The 18,341-nt window shown below is 40.6% G+C and overlaps 2 protein-coding genes across 5 annotated transcripts; both read left to right on the forward strand.

The window, feature by feature from the left end:
• The first annotated feature begins 1,556 nt into the window (after positions 1–1,556).
• Positions 1,557–9,304, forward strand: LOC117413771 (alpha-taxilin-like). Its single transcript, XM_034023083.3, has 11 exons — positions 1,557–1,694; positions 3,160–3,375; positions 3,802–4,116; positions 4,380–4,471; positions 5,143–5,313; positions 5,733–5,927; positions 6,322–6,441; positions 7,189–7,263; positions 7,402–7,494; positions 7,586–7,681; positions 8,038–9,304. Exons 2-11 carry the CDS (start codon positions 3,168–3,170, stop codon positions 8,371–8,373), a joined length of 1,701 nt encoding a protein of 566 aa, XP_033878974.3. The 5' UTR covers positions 1,557–1,694; positions 3,160–3,167; the 3' UTR covers positions 8,374–9,304.
• Positions 9,305–12,114: 2,810 nt separating this feature from the next.
• On the forward strand, positions 12,115–18,234 carry LOC117414240 (coiled-coil domain-containing protein 28B-like). 4 transcript variants are annotated; one of them, XM_034024056.3, is made up of 6 exons: positions 12,115–12,389; positions 13,385–13,547; positions 14,024–14,193; positions 14,913–15,067; positions 15,406–15,428; positions 15,990–18,234. In XM_034024056.3, exons 2-6 carry the CDS (start codon positions 13,387–13,389, stop codon positions 16,042–16,044), a joined length of 564 nt encoding a protein of 187 aa, XP_033879947.1. In that variant the 5' UTR covers positions 12,115–12,389; positions 13,385–13,386; the 3' UTR covers positions 16,045–18,234. The 4 variants fall into 4 exon arrangements, with proteins under 4 accessions (XP_033879947.1, XP_058856338.1, XP_033879948.1 ...); XM_059000355.1 differs by lacking the exon at positions 12,115–12,389 and adding an exon at positions 12,406–12,722; XM_034024057.3 differs by lacking the exon at positions 12,115–12,389 and adding an exon at positions 12,406–12,653.
• The last annotated feature ends 107 nt before the right edge of the window (positions 18,235–18,341 follow it).

Genomic DNA, 18,341 nt, shown 5'->3' on the forward strand with positions numbered 1-18,341 from the left:
AACATGACACATACATACACACACACACACAAAGCTTAACAAAAAAATTGTTCTTTGGGGTTACACTGTAAACGAAAAACAATGTTAAATAGAAAATAAATGTTGCAACCCTTACTAACTTGTGTGTGTCTTTTATTTTTATATATATATATATATATATATATATATATAATGAATGAAATTGCATTTTTTGAAATATGTAATAAAAAAAAAAATATGTGAACTCTATTGGGTTGGAGAATTTGCCCTGCCAAAACTTTAGAAAAACACATCTATGCATTATACTGGACATGCATATATAGGAAAGTTAACATGGCACAATTCTGCACGCGGCGACTGAAGGGGGTGTTGTAAGTGGCACGTGGGATACGCCTATCTGTGCTTATCTCAGGATTAAGTGTGTGTGATGCAATCCAAGAAAATACTTGTAAAATCTTCTAATAAAATCCAGCTGTGAACCATCCCGCTGAGTATAGTTTGATCAAGTCAACCACTTCAAAATCCAGTGACTATCGGAGTAACAGAAGACAGAACCATTTAGAATGGTTGCAAACCTCATGAAACTGCAAGTCGATTGTGTTTTTTATTACGTGAGACTAGACAGATCTGAACGATCTGATTTCTTCCTTTTCTGGGACATGTGCAACTTTTACAGCTGACCAGCGCAGCCTGGTACAATGAGCAAAAACGTGTTTCCTGTTTACGTCGGACAATGGGAACATACCCCGGTCAGTGCGTCTCACTAAATACAGCTGCAGCTATTCAATATTGTTCTGTGATTTATAAACAGACACGCATCCCAATTAGATCACTGTATCAAACCCCTTCCAATAAATTGACCTTGAAGACTAGTGCAAAAAAGGTTCGGTCCCTTCCACCAATACTGCTGAATACTCTCCAGCTTGCTGCCCCTCTAATATTCAACTTTCCAGTACAAATACATCAAACTGACCACTGGCGTTTAGCGCACAGTGCCACCAGTGTTGTACCTGAATTTCCTTTCATTTTTTGGAACATCAGCTGGCTAAATGTGGTAATGACAGCAGGGGTCTGAAAAGGAAACAACAATTATCTGCAAACCCCTACAGTCTATACACAACCTTATACATTGTATGCTGTTGATACGTGGTCATGTATTTTATTTACTTAAGCCAGTAACGACCAGCTTGGAAGTGCTTGAAGATCTGTATTCATGACCATTACGGTACGGGTGGGGACGGGGGGACTACGTCGTGGAGTGTAAACTGGACTGTCAACAAAGAACAGCAGAAAAAAACTTATGGCAGAAAGATGGAAATAAATAAACGTTTGTGTAAAATTGAACATGATTGTGGGAGGCTGCAGCTTGAAATATACATATCCCTTTTTTCTTTTTAAAAACTAACCGTGTCACTTCTGCTTTTTAGACTGTAAATGTACAAAATCGCTGCATTGTGGGAATTTAAGTTCTTACAGCGATTCTGTGGGCGAAAAGACTACAAGGTCCACGATGCATTGCGGACTGTCTTAGACCCGCCTTTTCCGTCTTCTCCTTATATCTATTGGGTTATCTTGGTGAGTTCCGCCTGCCGTCTCTCCAATGGCGGTCCGTCATTTCTTCAGACTTTCCGGTTTGGCAGTTGGCAGAAGTGAAAGCTGGTAGTGGCACGGAGAGCTGAAGTGAATATTGTATTCTACAATCCGGCAACTGACAGGTAATATATATTAAACGTCAACTATTAATATAATAATTAAACACGGAGTTATCTCTTGTTAGGGATGTAGAAGTCCATATTAAGTGATAAAGTAGAGTAAGACTACTCATTCGTTTGGTGTTTACTCGACCCGTATGCGTTGATGCAACGATATCACTTACTACTTTTTTTTTTTTTATTCCAGTCACAGGATATTGTATTATGTTTGTCTGGTTGCGGTAAGTTGACGAGGAATTCTCTGAGGTTTATTTTTGAAGACCGTATCCTGTCTGATTCCTAAATGCTGTGCTGATTTTCCCATTCCCAATCACACAGACGACGCGGTCTGTTTTTTTGAGTTTCACTTGTCTTGAAACTGAAGAAATGGTTATTGAGAAATAGATCTCAATACCGAAGGCTATTTTCTGACGTGATGTTGGCAGTGTATTCATTGTTCAGTACTTAGTAAATACGGGCGGCGTAATGTGAAAACATTTTAGTGAACCCTCTGTTTTGTGCACTGTTCCAAAACGGATTGAAACTAAGTAACCAAAGCAACGAAGAGAAACACACTTTGCAGGTTGAACTGCTGAAAATCAGTTAAGGCAGTTTGAACACCACTGGGATGCAAATCAGACTCCCATTGCAGAGCAGTTTGATCCTAACCTTGCTTTACTGTGGGTTTAATAAAACTCACCTGAGCTTGTTACCTGTATACTGTGGATAATCAAGCTTGTAGTAAAACCTGGAATGAGTGAAACTGCTACTCAGCAGGAGTCTTCTTTCCATCCCTGCTCCATGTCTTGTAATTTAGTTTTCCTCCTAAGATGTCTTGAGGTAGATTCTCTTTAAAATGTAATACTTTTTGTAATATTTTTCATGTTGTTGCTGTTCCCCAATTTTATATATCTAGAAAACTACAGTGGTCAGTGAAGACAGATACGATTGTGACAAACACTCCTGGTTTATATTGAATATTATTAGGAGGGCATGTTTGGGAGCCCCTGTACTCCAGCACCTTTGGATATCATCCCTATTGAATCCGGTATACTGGAAGTGATGTTGGGACAAGAGTGGCAGTTTCAGTAGTGTCCCTAGATTCCATGTTTATCTGCAATTTCATATTTATATGTGTTATCATTTATGCTTTATTTTGAGCCTGGTCGTCAATATTTCCTGGCCAGGTGCACATATTTGTAAAGTCTAAGGCATGACATCTTTTATCTCTTAACATTCAACTAACTACTTAATACAAAGTTTAATCAAACAGCACATAAGCAGTGACTGGTAGCAAAACGAATTTGATTGTAATGGCTTTAGTTCCCCTAGTCTGCTACATCAGTTTTTCAGACTGTTAGCTGGCATCAAGGGCACAACACTTGTCTGGCAGGCACAATTCTGCCCTTGGGCACAGCACAGCTGGTTTAGATCTATAACAACCTGTAGAGCTGATTGTTCCATACTGACGCTGTTTCTTTTTCTCCAGGTCTAATCATGAAAAACCAGGACTCCGAGAGCAAGGACCAGCAGTGTGCTGAGAACACAGTCCAGGCCAGTGGTGGTGCAGCCCAGGAACCCGCTGTGGATCCTGAGACAGCATCAAACCATGAGGTTCAGACCAGCCCCGGCCAGCCTGATACCACACCGCCAGAGAACCACCCAGCCGAGAGTCCAACTCCGGACACTGAATCTAAAAATGGGGGTAAGCAGGGATGCACTGATAATCACAATTTGAGACCACTCAACACCTCAGTGTATGCATATACGTGTTCAGTAAGCGTTTTGACTTCACAGTGTAATGCAAAATTAATTTCTAGCAGAATGTATTGCCTATGAAATACATGCAAGTAAAATATTTTGTGTTCAGTTTTAAGCTTCATTATATTTTCAAGCAAGCAGAAACCTCGATTTACAGTAATTTAATAATGAAAACAATTGGTATCGGCATTATCGATATGGCATGTTGGAAATTGTAATTGGTGCATCCCTAAAAATAAGTGAAAATTTAGAGTTGAGTAGTGGTAATATGAATCAACGTGTTGTATGTTTCCCTCTCCTGCTTTGCAGTGCACCTGTGGTTGTGTCGCTCATAAAATAGTATTTAGCTCTTATTTCTCTTTCCCTGAAGCTGTGGAAGGCCTGTGTCCTCCCGTTGGCAGCGATATGGCCGAGGAGCTGAGCAGGAAACTGGAGGACATTCTAAACACCTACTGCCTGGAGGGTGAGGACGGGGCGCAGGCTGAGCCCGTTGAGGCAGAGGAGGTTGAGAAGGGAGGTGCAGAGTCCCCCCAGAATGGGCTGCCGTGTGTGGAGGTGAACGGAATCGTCCACAGAGAGGAGACCAAGGCTGAGGTGGTGTTCGTAGAGGAGCCCAAGATAAATGGCAGCACTGGGGAGAAGGAGCAGAAGAAGCCGCAAGAGAAGAAAAAAGCCAAAGGACTAGGTGAGCTGTGTTCTTATTCTTACTAAACCGAGTCACTGTTCAAAATATTTAAGAAAAGTTATGTTCTAAAGCTCGTAGTGAAACCAGGAGTGGATTAAACTGCTATGCAATGGGAGTCTTATTTCCATCCCTGCGCTCAAATTCCAGTCTGTTCTCTGCTCTACAGCATGGTATTTAGAATATAAAATGTTCTTTAATTACTTTAATTATATTATAGTATTTATTATGCTGTATGTTTTAATATTTTCTTTGTTACATTTTAGGAAAGGAGATTACACTGTTAATGCAAACTCTGAATACTCTGAGCACTCCAGAAGAGAAGCTTGCTGCACTTTGCAAGAAATATGCTGAACTGGTGAGTCGAGCATCTATAACAACTGCTTTTACAATCTGTAAATTCTGTGTATTTCTATCAGAATATAGACCTTCACACATTTACAAGCTTTCTATACTGTGACACGCTACTGAAAGCAATGAAATTGCTGAGCTTTGAAATTCAGAGCGACCTCTCTCAACTTGAAAGCCTTTTATCTTTAATTCAAATTTAAAATAGAAATACCCTCTAGGTTTGAGCAGAAACGTAATCTTTTTTCATCTAAGTAATACATGAAATAACTTCATATTGGAAGTAAATGCAATGGCCATTCTGGCAGTTTTAATAGCTACATTGTCATTACGCTGTAATAGTGATCTAAGATTGCCTGGAAAATACAGTGCTCTTGACTTGAGTCGCATAGTAAAATTAGATTAATCAGCCTGGTTAAGTATACAAGATTGGGCAAGCTAGACCTGTAGTAAAACTAAATTGACTGTACTTGGCTGATCGCAGTGTGTATTTTATTGCTGGGTGGTAAGACCAGTGCCGACAGTCTGAACATGGTACAGTTCTCCCTCTTTGTAATAAACAGCCCTTTATATCGTGGAACAGGTTGTGAGTACAGTGTTTTAAAGGGGGAGCACTGTGATTAGATGCTGGTATGGGAGACCTCACAGCCCAGTGTAAATGTCTTCTTTTTTGTCTTGCAGTTGGAAGAACACAGGAACTCCCAGAAGCAGATGAGGCTCCTGCAGAAGAAGCAGAACCAGCTGATCCAAGAGAAGGATAACCTGCGGAACGAGCACAGCAAAGCCATCCTCGCCCGCAGCAAGCTGGAAGGCCTGTGCAGGGAGCTGCAGAGACACAACCGCACGCTGAAGGTGAGTGCACAGCGGCAGCTTCGCAAACCTTCAGATACTGAAGAGAAACTGATAGAGTGCTCTGGACGGATTCATTAGGTGGGCACCTGACCCACTCCTCGTCATTTTAAAACATGCCCTGGCACCATTTCTGTCTTGGCTCCAGGCTTTTTGGGAGCTCCATGCTTTGTTTTTGTTTTTAAAGTCACAACAACATTATGATCTCCATATATCCGATTCAGCTTTACAGTGATTCATTGGTCGCTTGGGGCCATTTCTGTCTGAATAAATCTGGTCAAGTATGATGTGCTAAGCTAAAGTTTGCAGTTTGCTGCAAGGCGTTTTTTGTTTTAATCTAATGTCTTTTGGTTTAACCCCCTCCCATGCTTCTGATATTGTGCATTTTAAATCTTCACCCCCCCCCTCTTCCCACACTACAGGAGGAAGGTGTGCAGCGCACCCGTGAGGAAGAGGAGAAGCGGAAGGAAGTGACCTCGCATTTCCAGGTGACCCTGAACGACATCCAGGTGCAGATGGAGCAGCACAACAAGCACAACGGCAAGCTGCGGCAGGAGAACGTGGAGCTGGCAGAGAAGCTCAAGAAACTCATCGAGCAGTACGAGCTCCGAGAGGAGGTGAGGGGACACCGCACCCCAGCCTCCCCCAGACCTCCTCTGCAGAGCTGGGGGAGGGGCAGGAAACCATTGCGTTTACTTGTGTGAACAGCAGGAACCAGTTACCCCTTGTTTCCCTGGATCCTTCAGTGGTTTTCCTAGGATATAGCTCAGTTCGTAGTAAATCTATCTTTCTGACCAGAAGTTCCAGCGCTACACGTTCACTATCGCTTAACGGGATCGTCACTTCCACAACACATGCTCTCTATTGATAGCGAGCCTGGTATTCCGATTCAGCACATTTCGTGAGCAGCATGAGTGCATGACTTTGACAGTAAATTCTATATATTGGCTCCGACATCACTGGTTTTACTTGCTGCATTTCGTTAACACCACCTGCCTGCTTCTTTTGCAGCACATCGATAAGGTGTTCAAGCACAAGGACATGCAGCAGCAGTTGGTAGATGCTAAACTGCAGCAAGCTCAGGAGCTGCTGAAGGAGTCCGAGGACAGGCATCAGCGAGAGAAAGACTTTGTAAGTGTTTGCTGTGGAGAGAAGCTTTGCCATGCTGAGATCAGTTAGGTTCCCGTTATTCATCTGGGGAGGGTGGGGATGTTTTGAACGTCCTTTTTAGGAAGGTTTCCGTGTGTCAGGAAAATACTGCTGATGTTTCCACTTATTAAATAAGTAACAGAAGTTAATACTTTGTGTGGGGTGTTTTTTGTTAGGAGAGATCTCATGCAGTTTGGGGCGAGAGGACCACACAGCTGTTAAAACTGCAAAATGATTTCTGTAACAGTGAGACGCCCTACATATGACTGTATCTTAATATACAGTCGTGTGCAAATTTATTAGAACACTCCATTGCTTCTGTTTTGATTTGCTGTGCTTATCAAATCAAACCACTGTTACTGAAAACCTTGTCAATAGGCGAATGTATAGATTGTCTAATTTAAGTGATGGCTTTAATAGGCCACACATGCAATTTTAAAATAGTAAGAGAAAAGGAACACAGCCATGAATGGTTAAAATGCACGAGGCTTTTTAGTTGTTTAATGCCAATTAAAGCACAAAGGGATCAAGTTTGCACACTACTGTAAGTCACAAACAGAATGTGCTCAGGAACTACTATTAAGCAAAGTGTTGTGTGTTCTCTGCACAGGATGACATCAATACACAGGATAAGATGAACTGGAATTGTGACAGATCCTTCATGCCGATTGGTTGATTTCCAGCATAGCGTTCTAATTGATGTGCATGTCTTGTCCTTTTCGCCTGCAGTTACTGAAGGAAGCAGTGGACTCACAGAGGATGTGTGAACTGATGAAGCAACAGGAGGTCCACCTCAAGCAACAGGTATTGAACAAGTGAAGTCTGTGTGAAGCAAATCCAAAAAAGCATTTCTGTTTATTTTATGTCTTCATGGAATCAGTAGTATGGGTAAGCAGTCTGACATTTATATTTCTGCCTGCCTGTCTCTCTCTCTCTCTCTAGCTCTCTTTGTATACAGAAAAGTTTGAAGAATTCCAAACTACGCTGTCTAAAAGCAATGAGGTGTTTACAACGTTTAAGCAAGAGATGGAAAAGGTAGGCTGCTAATATTTAACAAACAGTATCTCTTATTTTTATAATTATCAAGCCTCAAACTCATTATCTTCTCCTGATTTTTTGTTTTTAGATGACAAAAAAAATTAAAAAACTGGAGAAGGAGACCACCATGTATCGCTCCAGATGGGAGAGCAGCAACAAGGCCCTCCTGGACATGGCAGAAGAGGTAAATCTTTCCATTGTTCTTTTGGGCATCTCTGTCTTGGTGAAATGTTGCATGTGTTTGCAGATGAAGACAGAACTTAGAGATGAAAGTAAGCTTGTTACAAATCCATGCATTTTATTTTATCATGCGTGAAATTGAAAATAGTTGAAAACAAGACATTTTGGACATGCAATAAATACATTTAATTATTTTTTAATTGCTTTTATATGGGAAATGTCATCCTCGTATGAGGTCATCATGCATATGCATCTTCCATACGTCCCCATATAAAGACGAAAAACCTTTTTCTGTTGCCATGCATGAACGGTTTCAATCGCCATGAGTGACAGCAGTTTATTTCCTTTTCCTTTTTAAAGAAAACTCTTTGCGACAGAGAATTCGAGGGCCTTCAGGTGAAGATTCTGAGGCTGGAGAAGCTGTGTAGGGCGCTGCAGATCGAACGCAACGAGCTGAGTAAAAAAGTACAGAGTCTGAGCACACAGGCGGGCCTGCAGGGCAGCGCTCTAGCTACACACGAGGCAGAGACCTGCCCGGGGGACGGCTGCTGTGAACCCCCAGAGAACCCCCAAGACCAAGAGACTTCCACCCACTCCGAGACCACGGAGCTTCCCTGCCTCCAGACCTGCAGCTGCACAAGAGAGCAGAGTGAAGAGCCCGAGGAGAGAGCGGGGGACCTGCACACAGAGGAGTAGCCCTGCATGTTTACCATGTGGGGACCCATCACTGTGTTACATGCCTGGTACAGTGTGATGTCATTTATCATGGGGGGGTGGAAACTAAATCTGACAAGTGATTTAAGATGGACTCAGTAGGTTTCCACAAAAGCACTTTTTTTTTTTTTTTTTTTGACCACATTCCCCAGTTTCTTGTAAGCAGGCGCAACGAATTCACAATGAAATTCTCCATTCCTTTTTATAACTAATAAAAAAGTTGACATTATTATTATTATTATTATTATTATTATTATTATTATTATTATTATTATTATTATTATTCTAGATATAATTAGCCTATCTAATATCATTCCATCACAAGGTTAGAAATGACCATTAGCCTGGCTTCCAGCCCTGGGGTTCAGAACTATTGTCATCTAGGTATATTACTGTATTTAAAGTATAAAGTGCACGGAATCTGTGCAGTCTGCTCCCTGGTAATGTTCTCTGGTTTGCTTCTGTAGCAGCACAGATAACTAACTGGTGAACCATTACCTAACGGTTCTGGTTAGCACCATAATGATTTTAAGACTCTGTTTGCCGTATTAACCCTCAGGTTTAGTATGGACCTCTATGCTCAGGTTTGTTACACATGATTGTATACCTACAGTAATAAATACATACCAAACACTGATCATTCTAAAACCAGAGACTGGGTGACAGGAGAGAACTAATTATAAACCTGCTTCTTGTTCATTCCAGCTACATGTCTTAAGGTTCGTTCTTTTGTTTTTGGCTGTACCTTTAGTTAACAGTATGTTTTGAAGCATCCTTAGTATTTTTTTTTTTTTTTTTAATGCTTGTTTCTTATAATTTTGAGCACTTGTATCCAGATTTCCAAATCAAAAACAAACAACAAAAAGTTCCAGGTTATATGTGTGTCGGCTATTAAAAATGTATATCATCACTGTACCAGACTTTTTATTTTCCAATATCATTGATCAACTTTCACAATAAGAGCTTGGGCTATTTCAAGAAGGTTCAGCAACCCATTTATTTATTATTATTATTATTATTATTATTATTATTATTATTATTTATTGATAATTTGAAGTGCAAGCTAAACAAAAACCAGAAAGCAAAATGCTACCGAGTGAAATGCATTTCTGATCACTGTTGGTGAGTTTTATTCTTGAAATGTCAGTCTAACTTCAAGTAAAGAAATGACGATGACCTACCTGTAGTTTTACTTGTTAGTGTTTGTGTGTTCAGCATATCATGTCTTGGTTCATTTTAGGCTCTAGAAATATAATAATCATTTTGGTGATTTAATTCCATTGCATACTTGGACATTATGATAATCATTGCTACACTAGTGAGATACTCCACTCATAACTCACAAATGATTTTGTAGATGTTCACTGTTGCATAAAACGCCTTAAGCCCCTAATATAAGCAAATCCCGTAAGGCTCTTCTAAGGTATTAATTTCAGAGCTTATTAAGGTGGATTTCTGAAACCCCTTGAAACTAAAACCAAGGGAAATTAAACGTCCAGGATCAATTTTAATGATCTAGAGAGGCTAATCTAAACACCCCACCCCCCCCCCCCCCACACAGTTTCCTGACGTACTTGGATAAATAACTGCACTTTCTTGGAAGAGGGTGTTTGTACCTCAGATTGTTAACTGTTTAATAATGTTTAATAATGTGTAACACTACTAAAATGGGCATTCACATTCCATCCGGAAAGGGCTTGTGTTGTAACAAGGGCTGTGACGATAGAGTTTTTTGAGGGGACTCTTCAGTGTTTTGCATGGTTATTGTGTGTGTGTGTGTGTGTGTGTTTGTTTGGTATTTAAAGAAAAACAAAAGGGCAGGATGTATCAAAATATTGGTTCAGCTGTTCAGTTGTATGAATTCAAATGTATCCTTAATCGGTGCATCTCTTCTATTTAAGCCTGTGAAGAGCCAGTTATTGCATCTCCCTCTGAAGCATGAGATGATAAGGTTAATGAAAGGTTAATCTGTACTGTAACAACCTCAATTCAGTTGTAAGACTGTCTTAGTGTTTTTTGCTCACTGTCTTTTACATTTTGACTATTGGTATATTTTTATATACTGCCTTTTTTCTTAATTTAAAGTAAGCGCACATTCAGTTCACAAGAAGAATAAAACCATGTAATATTATTATTTATATAATCGGATACCAAAGAAAGCATTCCACACCGACTTCTTTTTTTTGGATGTTTTCCTTTAGTCGTCATTTTTATCTCTGTATACATTTATTTAGCATTTCAACATTTAAAAATAAATATAAAACATATTGCAGCTTTCCAGTCTCCAGTTTGTTCCCATATCTTGGTGTCTCCTCTGGGACTAAATATTTGTGATTGTGGTGGGGGAACCAGGTGTTCTATTATTTTATAATTTTTTTATTGATGTTGTTTTAAAGAATTACTAAGAAAAAGCCTTTACAGTGTGAAGGTTTAGACCTTGGTCACATCTCTGTTGGTGTCCTAGACACACACACACACACACACACACACACACACACACACACACACAAATGTTTTCACTCAAAGTTCTTTGACCACTCAAGACCAGAATTTGTTTCCAGCACTTTGAAGACTCTGGTTAGAATGTAGGAAAGAAAAACAAGACTGAACATGAGTTGTGCTTTCATTGACTCATGTCTTTTAGGTAAAAAAAGATTTGAATGAAAGTGGTTGCCAGTCACCAGTGGCAGCTGGTTGAGAGTTTTAAAAGGTCACAGTTGTGGCCAGTAAAGACCCGCTCCAGCCTATAGAAGAGACCCCCTTATTAACATCACTAAAAAACAACCAAAACACAGGAAAGGGGGCTGAGGAAAGAGAAGGCTGTTAAGGGCGCTGTTACAGTCAAAGAGCAGGACAGGACAGGTCCACTATCCCCGACCCCTCTTATTATCAATAATAATAATAATAACTGCGGGAGTATTGTTATAACAACATCTTATGAGGAAGTAATGTTACTGATTGGTTTAAGACCAGTGACACAGCCAAATACTTTGAGTAACGGGAAAACCCTGCCAGATTCTGAAAGGTAATGCCAGAAATGCAAGAAGGGCGAGCTTTGAGTTTGCAATAAAATAGCATCCTGTCATCAAATGATCCCAGAGCAGACTTTGCATGTGAATTACAGCTCCTCCAGCGACTAATGTATTGATTGTTATGTTGACTTGCTTGATGGATCACAGCGGCTTGTATACCGATGCATAATTATCAGCAGATTCCCATAACTCGTGTATTAATGAGACTTTCCACACCTGCATTGCAAACTCAGTATGTCTGCATGCCCTGAGCCTCTTCACCTAGCTGGTATGGGAAGATCATATCAGAGAGAGGAAGGACAACACAGCATTGTACAAAGGTGTTGTATTAGTTAGGTGCCACTGTTGGGAATCAAATAGTCTATTTATATGTATTTATTTATAAGCTTTGATTAGTTGTGTTCTTATTTTGACACAGGTTAGTTTATATTCCACCTTCAAATCTCTCTATCCATTTATATAATTTTGAATTGCTCATTTATAGATAATAAGTCATTATTTTGTTCGCATTTATTATTTGTTGTTGTGTTATAATAACAATGGTGTATTATTATTATTAGTAGTAGTCGTAGTAGTAGTAGTATTTGTGTAAAATTACTTTGTGTTATCACCATAATAAGACATGTGAAGGCAAGTCCAGCGGCTCTGAAAATGACATTTCTGTGTGCGTGTGCGCCACACCATCTCAGAAATGGTATAAACAACCGGGGCGAGATGGTGGAGGCGATGTTTTGTTATTATGATAACAACATTAGTCGGTTTCTGAAGATCACATCTGATCGGGGTTTTGCAAACTCTAAATAAAACATCCAGCAGCCGAAGAGTGTTGCATTGTACATCGGATTCCGTTTTGGTGATACAGTTTGTCGAAAAGAAATACTACTACCTTGTTCTGTTGACATTTTTCTTGCAGCTCGGTTCTTGCACACAAATCTTTTTTCTTTTTTTTTTTTCTTTTTTTGCACGGTAAGACGTGAAGCGTTGTTTGCTGTGTTATTGATAAGCATTTTAACGCACGATGGTACAGATATACATGCATTCAAATACTGTATTGCTTTTAGTATGTCTCTGTTTTTAAAGCGTGTGGAAAGAAAGAAACGCTGTATAAGGATTGCATTGTAGAAGTGATTGATGCAAATGGCCCAGCGCTTGGGTGCTGAGGCGTTGTGTTCAGAGCGGTGATTCGGATGTACTGTTGAGCGGAGGAGTCAGATGGCAGTTCCAACTTTGGTCTGTTTTCGAAGATTTCAATAATTTAGTTTATTATATCAACTAAATCATTTGCTTTTGTAATTTAATGTAAGTAGTATTTAAAACAAAGTTCCCGTGATGGAATGGAATGTTGTATAGTGTTTTATTTTGTATTTATTTATTTATTTATTTATTTATTTATTTATTTATTTATTTATCTTGATGACACACAACAAAACTTACGATAAATAATAGTAGTTGTTACTGATCCGTCACACCGTGCAGTTATGTGATGATTCTGAACAATCCATGCAATACCGCGCGTATAGCGCTTTCAGTTATTTTTTATTGTCAAGGTTGTGTAATGCATGTACTGCAGAAAAAATTGATTAATTTTTTCTCCAAAGTTTGACTAATGCACTGATACATTATTACTGGTGTTGAAAAAACAAAACAAAACAGTAGAGACAGGCACAGCACGTCAGTACTGTACCTTTAAATGCTGAGACGGGCAGAGGGCAAGAGGATACGCATTACTATACCCATGGGATTGTTATTTTTAGCAGCTGAAGGTCTGCAGTGTTAAGAAGGCTTAAACTTCACCGCAGATGCTAAAGTATTGGCAGATGGGAGACCAATTGCTGCCTTCGCCACTGGGTGGCACTGATTGCTATGTCGAAGTCCCATTAAAATACAACAGAGACAACATGGAAGTGTGTTTCAGAACAGTATGTTGCCTTATTCCTGTGTTTTTCTACCCCATTGTGAAGAAATGGAGGACAAGAAGAAGAAGAGGAGCCCAAAGGTGTGTCTCGCCCAGCTGGCCCCCCCGGTGAACCCCCGCAAGCTCTCTGTGCCGGCCAGCAAGAGCACCACCTTCTCCCTGGGGCTGCCCCAGCCCCCCTCCCCTAAACCCAGGACCAGGTTCAAGAGGTCAGTACAGATTCACCATAATCCGCTCAAATGGCCGTTCCAACTCCAATGAGCTTCAAATAAAATATTAGCACAATCTCATTTACAGTACGGTACTGTTACATTTTATATAGCACCTTTAATGACTACCCAGGGTTTGCTGTAACATTCACGGATGGAAATTGGGCTTCATTCCTGGTTTTACTAAGAGTTTAATAAGGCACACCTGAGCTTGTACCATTTACAAGCTTGCAGTCAAACCTGGAATGGGTGAAACTGCTGTGCAGTGGGAGTCTTACTTCCATCTCTGTACGTGATTTCAAAAGTCGGGTAGGGTAAGGAGGAGATTTTGTTATAGATAGTTTTTAAACAGTTTGTTTGAATAAAGAAAATCATTATAAGCGCCGTACAGGATGCTTCCTTGATTGCATTAAAAACCAGAGCTGCTTTCATGTTCTTTTTATGACTCATGGTTTAGTTTTGTTTTTTCTTTCGAGGTCCCACAAAGAGAAGGAGCGAGCCCCCCAGCCCGCAGGCCCCAGCAAGGTGAACCAGTCCTCCCCCCTGCAACACTCCTTCCTGACGGACGTCTCCGATGTGCGGGAGATGGAGGGGGGGCTCCTCAGCCTGCTCAACGACTTCCACTCCGGCAAACTGCAGGCCTTCGGTAAGGTTGAGATTTAGGACTGCACCGCTGTTGTTAAGGGAATCCAGCTATAGCCAGGGCAGGTTGAGCTGAGCTCCTGTCAGAGCTGTGGAGCAGGGACAAGTCAGGCTTCCTGTAATACTGCTGGGGGGCTCCTATCATCAAGGCACAGGCAGGTTGAGCTGAGCTCCTGTCAGAGCCATGGAGCAGGGAGAAGTGAGGCTTCCTGTAATACTGCTGAGGGGCTCCTATCATCAAGGCACAGGCAGGTGGAGCCACGCAGCACGTCTTTGTTAAGATTGCTAAGGGACTTCTCATCACCACCAAGCAGGGTACGACTTCCTGTAATACTGCCAAGGGGCTCCGGCTGCTGCCATGGCAACTTGGGTGATGCTGCAGGTCTTTGAGACTGCTAAGGGATGCTATAGAGCTCTGAAGCAATCGGGGCAAAAGGACGTGGGGGGTGAGTTACAAAACGTAATGCTGATTGAATTCAGCAATCTCACTAATATAAGGGATTGGGGACAGACGGGTACTATGATAAGGGAAACTCATGAAACTCTGCCTTTAATATCAAGACATTTGGGGCAACAAATGAAAGACGAATGATTTAGTTTTTTACCGAAAAAAATGTAAAAACCAAAGGACTTGTATTATTCTAATAATATCACTGGTTTTGTGCCACAAGCATGGAGGCTGTGAGAGGGGCTTGTTAAGCGCAGTTTTTGTGTGTGTCTCAGGGAAGGTGTGCTCATTCGAGCAGCTGGAGCATGTGAGGGAGATGCAGGAGAAGCTGGCCCGCCTGCACTTCAGCATGGATAGCCACGTGGAGGAGCTCTCTGAGGACCAGAAGAAATCTGCCTCGGATCACAACCTGGAGCACCTGCTGTGCAACGTAGGTCCATCGCCAGCCTTACTGCTGCAGCGTGCAATACTAGGATAGGGACGCTGGGGTGGCATGTACTGCATGGCACTGAAAGAGCAAGCAGTTGTCATTTTAATAGATTCTTTACATTTCCTTTGAGGCTGGCTGCCTACTTTTTGCATGATTTTGACAGTGCTTGGCTGAGCTATTAAAGGCTGCAGCGTGGGGACTCCGTTTTGATGAAGCTCAGCATGCTACTTACTTATTCATAGCTGTACTTTTTAAAAATAGAATTAGAATCACAGCAGGCCTGTTGATTGCACGTAGGTCAAGATTGCAAAACGAATGGTGTGTTTTTTTTTTCACAGCTGGAAGAACTCAGCAGCTCAATGTATCCTTTTGAAAGCTTTTAAAATGATTATTCATTCACGTGTTTGTTGTGTGGAGTGCAGCTCAGGGCCAGAGAGACATTAAATCATAGCATTTACTATAACGTAGACTGTCTCTTTGCAAAGTGTGCCAACATGTGTTCAGTTGAATTCAGATCTTATTAATAGTAAAATATCCCCTATAAAAGTTTACATCAGTAAAAGCATAACTATATACGATAAAGCATTGGGGGGAGGGGGGGATTCTAATGTTTTTTTAAAGCGGAATACAAATTTACTCTTCTTACCCATACAAAAATACCATAGCACCCTCCGAAAACAATGTAGTATCCTAGAATACTACTGTTTGCACTGCAGTATACTAGAGGAAACTAGAGTGTTTTGGACAGCACTAAAGTATTTTAATTTACAGTGCCCTGTTTCTGCATTTCAGCTCCTTGTTTTAATACTCTGCAATGCATAATGTAACCGCAGTAACGATGACACCAGCACTGGCATTTCCCGGGACCTCATGTTTTCTCTTGTGTATTAGGAGGTTTCCTTAACGTTAATTATTATTGCAGACAGAAACTACACTTAGCAGAAAACCAAGAACTGGCCAAGCCTTCTGCATCATAAAGCTAAAAGAGGTCCTGATGAAGCAGGTCCTGGACTGAGCCTCAATGCAAAGCTGATTCAGAGCCACGGAAACGCCGAGCGGTGTGTTCAGTACACTGAAGAAAAGTGACAAATACGCTCTAGTCACGGCCCCACACAACACCCGCTCAGTTTTACACTAATAGATATTTCCTTGGTATCTGTTTGCTATATTCTTCCTTAGTTTAGCCTTCTGTACTAAATTTAAAAAAAAGACCAGTTGGCAGCCCAGTTTGTTTACATTCCCCTAAATGTTGCTATAGGCCAGAATACCGTCGAGCCCTCTTGAAGTGTCGTGGGCTAGTCGACGAAACACTGAGGATGGAAGGTGCCCACTTGAAAACCCCAGAGATGTACCCTACTTAGCTCAATCCAGACGGTTGTCATGCTGATGCGCTGGGGAGGCCGCACTTTGGTTGATCCCCGGAGCCAGCATCGCAGCCGTCGTGTGTGCTGATGCGCCAGGGAGGCAAAATAAGCTGATCCCTGGAGCCAGCATTACACTTCAGCCATTAACACCAGACAGAAGGATATCTACATCATCATATGGAAGGAAGCACAAATGGATGGAGACACATATGGATCACATTAGTTTACTGTAAAGCTACGTCTTAGTTGGTGCTTATCTTGGCGAGAGCCGAGTTCAAATCAGCATGCAGTTTTAACATCTACTCTCGTGTAATGGAAATCATAGGGGCGCAAGCACCCCCCCCCCCCCCCCCCCCCCCCCCCCCGAAAGCTGCTTACCACTGTGAGCCAAAGTAGGCATGTCTGTGCAACTACAGGACGTGTTCTGCTCACGTACAGTGAGCTTTGACGACGTGCTTGTTTGGCTTGGAATACCTTTATTTTCCAGGTGCTAAGGGATGTTAGAAGTGACTGCATGTAACCTGATAGGACTGGAAATTTTCCAATAAGTGCTTTAAACTATTTTTGACCACAGGCCAATTAATGTATGTGTTGTGAATATGTCTACGTGTACACTATATACAGACTGAATATGTATTGAGACATTAAGGCATTTGAAACATTTCCAGAATTTCTTAAACAATCTTTACTTAACTCTTTATAAACAGGCTGGTTGGGTTCCACAGGTTTAGCAGAAGGAAGTTTATAGGTTTGATCCTGCATCACATAAGGGTATTCATTTGTATTCCTTCGCTTCTTCCAGAGAAAGACTTGAAATCTATTTCACAAGCACAACTTCCCAGTCGTACAGTAGTTCAGAAATACCACGTTTATGAAGATCAGATTGCAGTGGAACTGTGTTAAACTAAAATTAATAAATCTATAATTTGATTTAACTGAGCTTTTATTTGAAAATGCACGGCAGATTATTGACAACTTAAGTGCCAGTCGTTAAGGGTTCAATTGCAGTCTTTAGTTTTGCTATCAAACTTTTAAGCCATTGATTTTAATATAAGCCGATGCATAGTTAGTGTCTGTTTACAGTGTCTTCAAAGTAAAAAAAAACAAAAAAAACTATAATGTTTTATTAATGCAATATGTATTACTAATAACAGTGAATCCAACAAACATACAGTAATACAGGCAAAAACATGATCTGGGATTCAAGCCATACCACATGTTAAATGCAAATGCTGTTGGAATAGAATTTTGTATTGTTTTGCAAAACACTGATCAAAGTTAACGTTGCATAGCATTAACTTTGTACGGCGCTCTGGGATACCATGGCGTGAAGGGCGCTACGTACATATATACTGTGAAATAATGTAAAAAAAAATTTGATATCTTGTAACAATTGTAAGTTGCCCTGGATAAGGGCGTCTGCTAAGAAATAAATAATAATAATAAAAATAATATAAATATGTATTGTATTGTATTGTATTGTTGAGTGTCGTGCTGTAGCAGATGTTGGCGAGTCACAAAAGGGATGAGGCGGTTGGTATAGGATTTATAACACTGACTGAACAGGTGACAGCAAAACTGTGAATTCCTTTCCAATCCTGAACACTAAATGACTTTGAACTGGACTAGATGTTTAAACATTACTGGACTGCTTCCTCGTAGCTGTAAGAACTGCATGTATGTATGTACTGTATGTCATGATAACAAACGTTGTACTATTTTTTTTAATAGATTAAAGGGATTTTGTATTATTTTAATGCTTTTAAGATAAAGTAAAAATAAAAAACTGGACTGCACTGTTAACTGTCCTGTGTTTTTCTCTTGATCTGAATGCTCTCATTGTACAGTGTATTTCTACAGAAAAACTGTATTTCATAGAATTGTTAAAGGGTCATTGAGATTTGTACATG

The sequence above is a fragment of the Acipenser ruthenus genome, chromosome 25 (genome assembly GCF_902713425.1).
Source record: "Acipenser ruthenus chromosome 25, fAciRut3.2 maternal haplotype, whole genome shotgun sequence".
Lineage (NCBI taxonomy): Eukaryota > Metazoa > Chordata > Actinopteri > Acipenseriformes > Acipenseridae > Acipenser > Acipenser ruthenus.

Bases quoted from the DNA above. Each gene is read 5' to 3' on its own strand.
- LOC117414240 (XM_059000354.1), top strand. From the start codon at position 13,345: ATGTTGCCTTATTCCTGTGTTTTTCTACCCCATTGTGAAGAAATGGAG. The intron at 15,068-15,405 runs GTAGGTCCATCG...TTTTTTTCACAG, and splicing joins TGGAGCACCTGCTGTGCAAC to CTGGAAGAACTCAGCAGCTC. The intron at 15,429-15,989 runs GTATCCTTTTGA...TTATTATTGCAG, and splicing joins GAAGAACTCAGCAGCTCAAT to ACAGAAACTACACTTAGCAG.
- LOC117413771 (XM_034023083.3), top strand. From the start codon at position 3,168: ATGAAAAACCAGGACTCCGAGAGCAAGGACCAGCAGTGTGCTGAGAAC. The intron at 7,264-7,401 runs GTATTGAACAAG...CTCTCTCTCTAG, and splicing joins AGGTCCACCTCAAGCAACAG to CTCTCTTTGTATACAGAAAA. The intron at 7,682-8,037 runs GTAAATCTTTCC...TCCTTTTTAAAG, and splicing joins TCCTGGACATGGCAGAAGAG to AAAACTCTTTGCGACAGAGA.